This window comes from Scardinius erythrophthalmus (genome assembly GCF_964197995.2).
Source record: "Scardinius erythrophthalmus genome assembly, chromosome: 10".
Lineage (NCBI taxonomy): Eukaryota > Metazoa > Chordata > Actinopteri > Cypriniformes > Leuciscidae > Scardinius > Scardinius erythrophthalmus.
Window position 1 is genome coordinate 9,460,465 of NC_138230.1, and position 11,943 is coordinate 9,472,407.

The 11,943-nt window shown below is 36.2% G+C and overlaps 1 protein-coding gene across 1 annotated transcript; it reads right to left on the bottom strand.

The window, feature by feature from the left end:
• Window positions 1–1,885: 1,885 nt before the first annotated feature.
• Window positions 1,886–11,714, bottom strand: LOC308697841 (C-type lectin domain family 4 member K-like). Its single transcript, XM_081377438.1, has 7 exons — window positions 11,674–11,714; window positions 3,628–3,750; window positions 3,221–3,310; window positions 3,016–3,087; window positions 2,749–2,900; window positions 2,516–2,628; window positions 1,886–2,413 (listed from the first exon to the last, which is right to left on the bottom strand). Exons 3-7 carry the CDS (start codon window positions 3,261–3,263, stop codon window positions 2,266–2,268), a joined length of 528 nt encoding a protein of 175 aa, XP_081233564.1. The 5' UTR covers window positions 3,264–3,310; window positions 3,628–3,750; window positions 11,674–11,714; the 3' UTR covers window positions 1,886–2,265.
• Between the last annotated feature and the right edge of the window lie 229 nt (window positions 11,715–11,943).

Consider the following 11,943-nt stretch of genomic DNA (forward strand, 5'->3'; position numbering starts at 1 on the left):
GTAACAATTTATCACTTTAACCAGTAGATGGCTGCAGAGCACCACTATTTGCTATTTGCTTTTTGACTAACTGAAAGACATCTTTTCACAAGTTTTTCCAGTTGTACTCATATCTACTGAAAACACAATTATAATAATAAAAGTTACTTTTTGTACTGAAAAAAAATCTGTTTTTCAGTAATGTTATATATTAAGATTAGAATCAAATGAATTTGATCAATGGACAAAATTCATCCTCAAAATCCGAAACAACACAGAACACACAGACAGAAATGAAGTGGCACACTTTAAATTCGTAGAATTATATGAAAAACAGATGTTTGAAATAAATGATAAACTCTAAAAATTCCAACTTTTCTCTTTGTAACATCCTGATCAGGTTTGATTCTAATCATAATGGAACATTATTGAAAAACTGATTTTTTTTCAGTACTAAAACTGCCAAACTTTGACAAAAAGTAACTTTTATTGTTATAATTGTGATTTCATTATATGTAGATATGAATCTAACTGGAAAAACTTGTGAAAAGATGTCTTTTAGTTTGAAATTTTTAGTACTTTTAGAGCTCTACAGCCATCTACTGGTTAAAGTGATTTTTCTTTTTTTCTTTTTTACTTTTAAAACTGCATTTTCCAAGATTTGGACAAAAATCTTACACTAAACCATGTCAAATTATCCATGTTATCCCCATGAATGAAAGTTAGAAATGTGGGTATTTTATAAGGCAAATTTTTGATTAATTTTTTTTTTCTTTTTGGAGAATTTTTCTTTTCTTTTTTTGAACATTTTGTGGAGTAAAAATGTCCAAATGTAGAGTAAAAACATTAATAAACTGAGTAAAATTACATTTATTTAAAATATATATGTTGTTACAAAATAACATTTTGTTGCCTGGGGTCTCTCAGACCCCAAACAGCCTGACTGTAAACCTCAAACGAACAGCGCACAAGGGTTAAAGTTGTGGAACATAGTGCAGAACAAAGTGCAGCCATAACCGGGCATTGTGTATCAAAAAGATAAATAAAAATAAATAAATACAAATAAATAGAATGAAGAAAAAAAATATATCTATATAGAGATGTCATTTAAAGGGTTAAGTTATGTTTATGCACTAAACAAGACCAATAAACTTGATTTATTAACCTATTAACACAGTACACCCCATTTCCCCATGATATATGTACTTACAAGGCATTTGCCCACCGGCAACTATAGTTGCCGCTTGGACTTTTGACTAAGTATACAAAAAACTATAGATCTCTTGTAAGATTTGTTTTGTTTGGCTGATTCTAGAGACCTTCATGATTATGTAGATATATATATGTCAACAAAAAATACTTATTAGTAACATGAAAATGACCTTTCTTTGGGAGGGTTTGCCTTCGCTCTGTTTCCTGGAAATAGGGGTAGGAAGTTGACAGCCTCATGTGACAGGGAGGAAGTGAATACCTTTTTTTTTTTCTTGAAATCCTTTATTTGGTTGTTTGCTTGCATTCCATTGAGAAATAAAACATGGACAACATCTAGAAAAATATTTACAAAAAGAAAATGACAACTATGTACTGCGGCAACTATAGTTGCCGGTGGGCTTAAATGGGTTAATAGGAGTATCATCATCTTTTCACTTTAGAATACTGTACCAAATTATTATTCCTTCTGAAGGATTTGGTAATACTTGAGCTAGTGCTAGTGCATTGCCATGATCTTCACTTTAGAATTAATTATTCACATTAGTCATATTAAATATAAACAGCAAATGAAAGCCTCATCAGTGATTAATTTAATTGTGTATGCTATTGTCGAGTTAAAGAACCTATTGTGATACAGCTGAGATATTTAATGTGTGTCTGTAATGGGTTTGTAGGGACGAGGCAGAGAGAGAATCCAAGTGTGCACACAACTTTAATAGCAAAAGACAAAAACACAGATAATCCAGAACAGGAAAGAGGCAAATAGTCCACACTAACACAAAGGGCAAAACCAGGACATCCAGGCACCCCACGACCAAACACCATAAGAGCAAACGACAACTAACAAAACACGACTGAAGCAGAAGAGTTTAAAGGAAATAATCAAGCATGATTAACTACAGGTGTGGCTGATGACGGAACCACAGGAACTAACGAGGTAATCAAAGAAACAGAAACAAAACACAGGAATACATTTCAACACAAAAGTCTTTTTCATTTGCTGACAATTTATTTTTCTGTGTATTTACATGTTAGACCTCTTTAATAACATGCAGTACCACTGATGGAGGAATATTAATATTCCTTTTCACAGATAAATGTTTTCGGTGTTGTACAAACAGCATCAAACCAAAAGTCTAAGTTGGTATTCTCAGTTCCCAGAGCAGCGCAATTAGAAGTTCTCCCGTCATTAGGTTGTTTTGGATCCCCGCTGAACCAGAACCTTTAAGAGACAAACAAGCAATAATGCACTTGCAATAATATTTTTTTAGAAAACAGCTGTATATAACATTTCTAGACATGATTACACATGCAGCGTTCTTACTGTAGTCTGGTGTCATTGAGAGTTCGGTTGTTCACCCAAACCCAGTTTCCTTCAGTGTCCAGATCATTGAGACCAATCCAGTGCGTCACGTTATTTTTAGACACCAGAAAATCCTAATAGGGGAAAATGTACATAAGTGATAGTGTAAAATAAGTGTTTTTGGTAAATGTGAAGGTACATTTATAGGTTAATAGAAACCCTTTTAAAGCTTTGTTTTAATTGATCTGACTTGCCTGTTCTGATTTACTGGTTATGGTCACCAGATCGGCTCCTTTTGAAACACAGACATCTCGACTGCTTCTCCAGTTCAGTTTATTAGAGCTGAATAAATACAGCTTTCCACGACAAGCTATCCAGCCATTCACAGAGAGATTACAAGACTGAGCTGTAAAAGATGAATAAAGTGTAATTAAACCTTCCATTATTTAGATCATAAAGTTAATCAAACTGGTTCCATATTCACACTTTGTGTCACACTAAGCTTGTAAACTGACACTCACCATCGTAAAAGGATAGCCATTCTCTCAGTGTGTCGTATCTGGCTGTAAGATCATTAAACTCTTTCTTCATGGCTGGTGAAAAGACAATTAAATAGTAAAGGAGAACAAGCAGATACAGTTTCTCACATGGTGAGTTCAATAAACACTCAATACTGTGAATGAAACATGTCTGTGCTCTACCGTTTATTAAATACAGTTTTCTCACCTGTGCTGTTGTTCTCTTGAGCCGCCAGTTTCTTTGAAACCATGATGTGCTGCTCATTCAGTGAATCGAAATCAGTGAGATTATGATTATCTGATTAAAGACAAAAGCAGCAGTAGAAAATGTGTTTTTGAGGAAAGTCCACATAATGCACACTTAAGACTGAAATGATCTACAAAACAAAGTTTGAATGGAGTTTGTAAATTTAGTCTTCAGGTATAATTAATGAGAGTTCAATTGGCCTTAAGTATGGAGGTTTGCCTAATAAAACAGCTTTGCTGAAAAGTATGATTTTATAAGCTACTAAAAATTGCGTTGCGAGTTCTAATGATGCTACTGTAGAAGTACATACAGTAACTCAGTCAATACAACCCTGAACAGAGCAAAGATCTAGTATCAGTTATACTTACAAATCACCCAGAGAGTGCAGAGACCTCCGAGAGCAAAAACAAGAGAGAAACCCAGAACAATCAGAGGAACTTTAGTCCACTTAGGAGAAGTGACCTCTCTCTCTCTCTCTTCAGTGGAGTTGCCTGGGGTTAGAAATTTGATGATAAAAATTAAATGATTTCTGAACCTTGAATCTTTGCAGCATTTCCATCTGGAACCATTCCTGAATTTACACTGTGTTCATTTCTGTATGATACATTTTTAACAGAATACATTTTTAACACATTGACCAAACCTGACATTATATTGATTGTAATTATTTATTTAGTCTAGGGAATTTAGTTCTACCATTCCATTAAAATCTACCTTCATCATATGGTTAACTATTGTCTGAATGTTTATCAGTGTGGTTTTATTGCTAGTCTAAAATCAAGCGCTCTGGTGCATCCAGCTCAGCCGTAAAGTCAAGCCTCCGCAGGAAGACGATGCCACCCTGAGACGGGTGACCTGGAGATGGACGGAGCTGCTCTTCCCCCAGAGGAGGGCCAGGTGGAGAATCTTTTGTTCAGTTTTGTTTCTGTTCCGCCACTGGCTGCCAGCGGTACCCACATTTTCAATGAAAGAGCAGTTTCCTCTATCTCTGGGTCCCAAGAGCGTGCGCTTTACCAGTGTTATCCAATAATCTCGCTGAATGGGCCATGCGGAACAACAGTGATCGACTGTCTCGGCGTTAGCCCTGTCCCATCTTTCGCCCCAGCCTGGGGACTCCAGGCTGGTAATAATTTGCCAGGGAGTCAAAATTCGGCACAACACCTGTTCAGGGTTGAACATTAATGAGAGACGCTCAACCCATTGATTCCAGGCATCACAAATTGCTGTCAGCTTGTCAGTTCCACACCATGGACCTGTCATCAAATCAGATGACTCTTGACAACATGTTGAATCTTTGTAGCGATATGACAGACCGAAAAATTGCATGTCCAGTTTCATCTTCCCACCAACTGGACAGGGCCTCATTGTTTGATCTACAAACGATGAGCACAGAATCGTTGAGTAATGAGCACACCAATAGATGCTTCGATGTCTGTCCAGTCCACAGCCCTCCAGTCATCACCATTGTCTTTTATCTCTCTTTCATCTCTCTCACTCTCTCTCTCTCTTCATGTGTGTGCATATGGATGCATTAGGTATCACTCCTTCATATCTGTGTTTTGCATTTGTGGCTAATTTCATTTGCAAAATTTCATAAAAGGTCTCTGTTGCTAGATTTATACTACACAAACTTGTAGGATTATCCTTGAACAGTCCATGTCATATGAAACCAACACCACATTCCACAGTTCGGAACGATTCCCTAGTGAACCATTAGTAAGTCATAAAACACAGTCATGGTGCCGAGATGGCTAAAGGAGATGTCACCCCCCTTCCCCTTGTTGTGCGTGTCTAATCTCAAACCAGCGATGCCAGGACAGCAGGAAAAGATTCCTTTGTTCCCCAAACTTACGACCAAATGGCCAAGAAACCCTGTGGTGACCCCAATGCATAAATCCACAGCCTTATCAGGAAACGAAGGATGCTAAAGCATTCTTATGGCCCAGAATCACACAAACCCTAAACCAGGGGACACCCACCTTTCGGCAGTCGTAAATTCCAGAGACTTTTGCCTCCAAAACCAATAGACTGAAATTAACCCACTTATGGTTTAATACAAACAACGGTCTCAAAATTGCTTCCAATAAGCTGAATTGATCACCAGTATTTACCTCACATATATCTTAAGTATCATGTATATTTTATGTAACCTGTGGAGTTCTTTCTGTGTGTTTAACTTTCATTACAGCCTATTTGTAAGGTTTTCTACCTCAGTTATAGGAACTAATCACCAGAAGTTGCCTCATACATGTGTATTCTCTGTAGTATGTATGCTTTATATTACTCAAGTTAATTTTGTGTGTTAAACACTTATCACAGCTAAATCCTTATTTACTCCCACCTCAACTATGGGAAGTATATGTATTTTGGTACCTACTTGATGGGTAAATGATTTCTAGAATTTTGATATAAAGTAGATGTGTGTAGGATGCACCATATTTAAACTATTAAGTTTGCTTATTAAAGCGTTTAAATAAACTCTCAGGAGTTTGGGCACACACGATCACGTGGACATTACGCTAATTGTACATGCAAGAACCGGAGAACGGGGCGTAGGTCCCGCCCAAGACAATATCTGATTGGCTGTCGCACTAGGAAGGACGGGTCAGATGGACACGCTTATAACCCAATGACAAGCACCTATGCGTTGCTTTTTGCCTTGCTTTTTGCCTGCCTTGTGCCTCGCTTTTGCAGTGACTTTTGCTCTTGCTGACCTTTCCATCGTCCAGCGTGTATGCTTACATACTCTTCAAACCACCAAGAGCTCACTCAAAACTCATCAACTCTTCCGTAAGATCCTTCGTTGAACTTCTTCAAAGAAACCCCTCTCAGAGTCGCTCCAGACTCAGAGGAAACTCCGTTGCATAGCAACCCGCAATCCAGGAAATCCCGCGAACGAAGCGCCACCCGGCAAAGCCAACCAACCACTCACCATCGAGTGCTGTCCCTCAGAACGCATCATCGACCGACTGCCAGCCAATCAGCGCCGAAGAGATTCCCTCTCCAGCAACTTCGTCACAGGGAACGCACGCGCTCAGGAGCATCTAAACGCAAGTACACAATATCTCCTAATTCTGGTTGAACTGGTGCAAATCTTATTAAGAAAACGAACTAAGATTAAAGTGCTAGTAGATTGATTCTCTCAGGTTGCGGTCAAGAAATAGTGTCTAACGCTAGACATTTGGGACTCCATTCACACTCCGTTAATAACATCACTCTCTGTCACTGTTTGAATGAATGTTTGTGTGTTTTTGTGTTAGTTTAGTTTGTGTGTATTAGAGTAGTTCAATAAAGTCTTGGTTGATTTTACATACAAGCGTCTTGTGCTGTGTGCTTACAAGTTACTGCCTTAAACTGTAGATTTTGCTACCTTGCTCATATTAATCAGTTATCATAACTTTATGATATTATTACCGTAGGCCACGGAATAATATTCTGTCCAGAATTGGTAAAATACCCTAATCTCAACTTATCGGTGGACGAATAGTTGATAAAGTGTTAAATATTAATTCTGAATAATTTGCATAATAATTCGGTTCTTATTTCCTGTAATTCAATCCCCTTTGAGTTATATTGATCTTAATTCCCTTATTAATCTTACAAACTGTATATTCTGTCTACTTACACCAGTGTTTCTCAAAGTGTGGGCGCGCCCCACTGGTGGGGAATAGAGACAAGAGGAGAGAAACGGGAGAAAACTTTGTCATTTTTGTGCCCATCTCTATTAATCCCTTTATTTATTGACCAAACACTCAACACATTTAAATGAAAGACTTACTTAACCATGGTTCCATGGTGGCGTGTCATTGCATGTCACACCGCAGCCACAACAGCACTGAATGACTGATGATCTGCTTTTATTTCATTTTTCCTTTTTTATTCAAAATTTCACAAATTTGTTGGCTATACTACAGCAGGAATGATATTCTGATTGTCAAATATGTGCAAGTGGATGCGTTTCGTTGTTTAAACACCTTTATAACGATCGCGTTAGTTGAGCTATATATAGGCTACGTGATGGGCGCCGCCATGTTGTTTGTGCCGCAGTTTCTGCTTAGTTTAGCCTACAAAACGTTGATTCATCCACTTCTCCTAAAATACCTAAAAGTAGTGGCTGGTGAACTAGGAGAAGAATAGAACTATCAATCATAAACTTAAAAGTTACTTACATGATTATGAATAATAACTTACGTGTCGTCTAATAATAATGGAAATAATGATTATTGCTGCTTCCATAGACATAAGTATTTGACAGACTCCAAATGTATTGATTTTTTAGTACTTATGTGAATTTAAATGAAACCTAAAATTAACATTATGTGGTTGAAAACAATGAATAGTTGTGATATATGACAAGCGCTGAGTGCGTCCGTCTCTGGCTCAGAAAAGATGTGTAGCCAAAACAGGCTCATTGCAGACACTAAATTGATCACTTAATTTTGAACTTTCAAAGTGCACCAGCTTACTGAATTTATCTTTAAAATGTACAAACTTTTCTTACCCCTAACACCCGTAGAGGTACCGAGGTCCACACACAAAAATACTGTGGGAAACACAATAGCTTATAGTCTTCGAAAAATACAAATCTTATTATTAAAATATCTAAAATACGTACATTGTTAGGATTTTAACCACCTCCGCCTCGTTTCGAGCCAGGAAAAACCCTGAGATTATTATTATTATTCTTTTTAAATTTTGTTTGTTCTTTTTGCAAGCAGTTTGCGAAGTGACAAAATGAAGCAAAGCACAACTAGTCCACACTTTTATTTTCTCCGTTTCTGAATTTGATGTTATCAGAGGCAAAATACAAACACAATTGCATTATTATTTGTATCTACTTTTGAACAAAGTCTTATTTCATGCAAAGTGATAGGCTAATATAATTGCACTTTAATTTTAATGCTGTTATTTGATGTTATGTTTTTAAAATGTCATGTTAACAAAATACATTTTAACTTAAAAAGTGGGGAATGGCAGAAAAAGTTTGAGAAACACTGCCTTACACTACAGTTTTTCACGATTGCTATGACAGATTTTTCAATACTTTTAACAATTTTCCAAAACTCTTAACACAGTTAGCACTACATCCGTCTGTGTAAGCTATACTATTAACACATTTCTTGTTGCTTTAACACAAAATGCATACTATTAACACAAATTTAAAATGCTTGAACTTCTTTTACACACAAGCTCAAACAAGACCAAAACAATGGATTTTTACTGCCAAATTTACCAATGCTTTAACACTGTATGTCAGAACAGATAACACCATGTTCTAAACCTAACCTTACAGGCTAAAGTCAAGGTAAACAGCTGCTTATATTGTGAACTGAAACACAAATATATCCCCTGTATTGTATTCTATTCTTACTGAGAAACAGCTGATTGAATTATGCAAATAATTAGTAGATGACTCTTTTTTTCATTCTTCTGGTGCTTTTTCTGTTCGTATATTTTGTATTTTCACATTATTCCATTGCTAGTGAGAAACAGCTGATTGAAGTTATGCAAATATGGGACAATGTGGCATTCCACCATTCCCGTCTAGTCACAGCCAGGTTTGACGCACATCAGAGGATGATGTCCATTTTCCTTGCCCCTTACTTCCCTTTCCTCAACCCCATTGAGGAGTTTTCTCAGCCTGGAGATGAAAGGTTTTTGACCATAGTCCACAGGACCAAATGTCCCTCCTGTATGCAAAAGATGCTGCATACCAAGACATCACAGCTGAACACTGCCAGGAGAAGGCAAGCCAAAAGATTCTTCCCAAGATGCCTTGCCAGGGAAGATATCAGGTGTGATGTGGATGAGAACGTGGACAAATGCAGAAGACCGGGCAGATTAGAAGATGGCCTTTTCTGTTTGTATATTTTGTATTTTCACATACAGTAATACTGTAAATGGCAGCTATATGCATATTTTTGTTATCTTGCAGAAATGTCCTGTTGCAAATAAAGCCGTTACTGCAGCAATTCTGTCTCTGTCTTCTTTTTTCATAAACCATACATTCTATAAAGCTACTCTAAGAAGGGTCATTTATTTTGTTGTATTGAATTTCTGCTGCAAAAAACAAAAACAACAACAACAACAAAATGCATGCATTTACATTACAAACAAAACAAAAATGTAGAGAGACTTCAAAAACAAAACAAAAAAAAACTGCAGTGCAAAACACAATCTATGATCAATACAATATACTGTCTATTGTATAAGGGCAGACCTGACACATATAAAATAATGCAGTTTCTGTAATTTCAGCTGTGTTTTTTTTGTCATTGTGTTATGATTGACTAAATGTTCCTGTTGGAAGAGAACATGTGTTAGTGTTTTGAATAATTATTTGATTTTGAGACATGTTTGCAGTGTTTTGGTAGACATAGTGTATTGTGTTAGTGTATTATTGTATTTTGAAAATTAGATTTGGAGTTTAGTTTACAATGTGTGATTTTGAGCATGAAATTAACCGTTTTGCCAATTGTGTGTTTTAGGTGTGTTGGTGCGTTAAGAGTTTAGGAAACTTGTTAAATGTATTGAAAAAACTGTCATAGCGATTGTAAAAAACTGTAATCCGACCCCTAAACCTTCCCATTACACTAAACTTGATGCATTTTTACATAAAAAAAAGTTAATTCTGTATGATTTATAAGCTTGTGTACTTCAATTTAGGTGCACAGTGACACGAGTCCCCATGAGTCTGTGTGCATTCAGGTTTAAGTCCCCACCGGGATAGACACACACACACACACACACACACGCACGCACGCACGCACGCACGCACGCACGCACACACTGTATAGATACTTCATTTATATTTTTGTTATATTTCAGAATATATTTCAAAATGATAAATATAAGTGACCAACAATGCAAATATATTTCAATGTATTTGGAATATATGCCACATATATTTTTTACACTTTACTGTAAAATATATTTCAATATTTTTTTTATTTTTTTTATGGGTGGAGGTGGAAAGTGTTTGGTCACCACCCACATGACCAAATGTATCTTTTGGAAGCCATGCGTGCCGGATGTGAGGACACGAGTCCAGAGGACTGCCAGGGATGGATAAGGCACTCCAGAAGGTTCTTCCCCATGCAGGTGCATGGCAAGAGAGAACATTAGATATGATGTTGATGGAAACCTGTGGCCTGATGCTAGAGAGAGAGGCAGGATTAGCCCCTCAATTATTTGTTCGAATTACAGTATGTAGCCTACTTTTAGTTTCTTTTTTCTCATTACTGTAATTCCGTAAATTACTACAGACTATTGAAGCAAACTGCTAATTTTCATTTACCTTAAAGAATTGTTATGTTCTAAAAATGTAAATAAATCACGTGAAAGAATGTCACTCTTTTCTTTGAAGAAAATATTACTTTGTATGAAGTCACTGAAATTGTTCAAACTGTAAAGATGAAAAGTTTGTATTTTCTGTATTGGTGTTTGATGCTAGTGTTTTTACTCTCAGTGTGTTCTGAGTGACAGTGTGTGTTATCTCAGTGAGGGTTGTGCATAGTGTTTGGCTGCACTGAGCCTGTTAAGAGTTGTGTTGCTTGGAGTGAGTTTTGCAGGTGATGTGAACTGTTTAGCTCAGGTGACTGTTGGTAGTGCAGACTGTAGTTAGAGTTTTGCACATGTAGCTCCAGTTGTGCTCACTGTCGTTTAGCAATCGGAAAAAAAACTGTAATATGAATTAGTCTGTCTGAATTTTCCATAGTTTTTACTTGTATACTTTTAAGTTGCATTTATTTGGTGCTTTGTTCAATCTCAAACCATTATTATATTTGTATTATTAAGATGTCTGCACAAAAGTTAACTGTAATCTGTGCAAACATTAATTTAGCTTAAATTAAACGTCTTGCTTTGGTCTACACTGGAAGTGTTCTGTTAGCTCTGCTAAACTATAATTACTAAAACTAAAACTGGAGCTAAATAAATAAAAACTAAATAGAAATGTGTTTACAAAATAAAAACTAAACTAAAACTAACAAAACCATTAATGAAACTTACTAAAACTAAAACTAAACTGAATTTTAAAGTAAAATAAAAACTAATTTAAAAATGTAAAACTATAATAACCTTAGTGTGTACAGATAATGTAGAAAAAGGTGACAAAATCTTATGCCACTGAGATGAAGGAAACCATGTTATTTTAACTAAGGAATAGTAGATTGGGATCTCCACACACAATATAAGGGTTAAATGTCAGAGTTGACAGTTTTTGATTTCCAGGGAACACATAAATGGATAAAATGTATACATTGAATGTAATGTAAGCCGCTTTGGACAAAAGCATCTGCCAAATGTGTAATGGTTGAATTAACATAAAAAAAAAAAAACCTTACACGGTAACTGCAGTGCTAAATCTTAGAAATAGACATTCTAATGAATACTGATGATATCCCCAGCCTTACCTTTGTATTGAGAGCGTTTTTCATCTGAAGAAATTGCTGAAAGTGTGATATCAGAATTTTCATAGATTGAATCCATTTCATGAGCCTGACAGAAGACGTGTCCGCTGAGACTTCAGTTCTGCTCGAGTTTGTTCAGAATAAGGAAGTCACAAAACATGTCATTCACATTTATACAGACAGGAAATAATAAAGTAATGAGTCTGAAGAACACATCTAGCAACTAATATTTAGACAGGCTAAATGTTTGTATTAGTTTTTATCTCCTGCTTT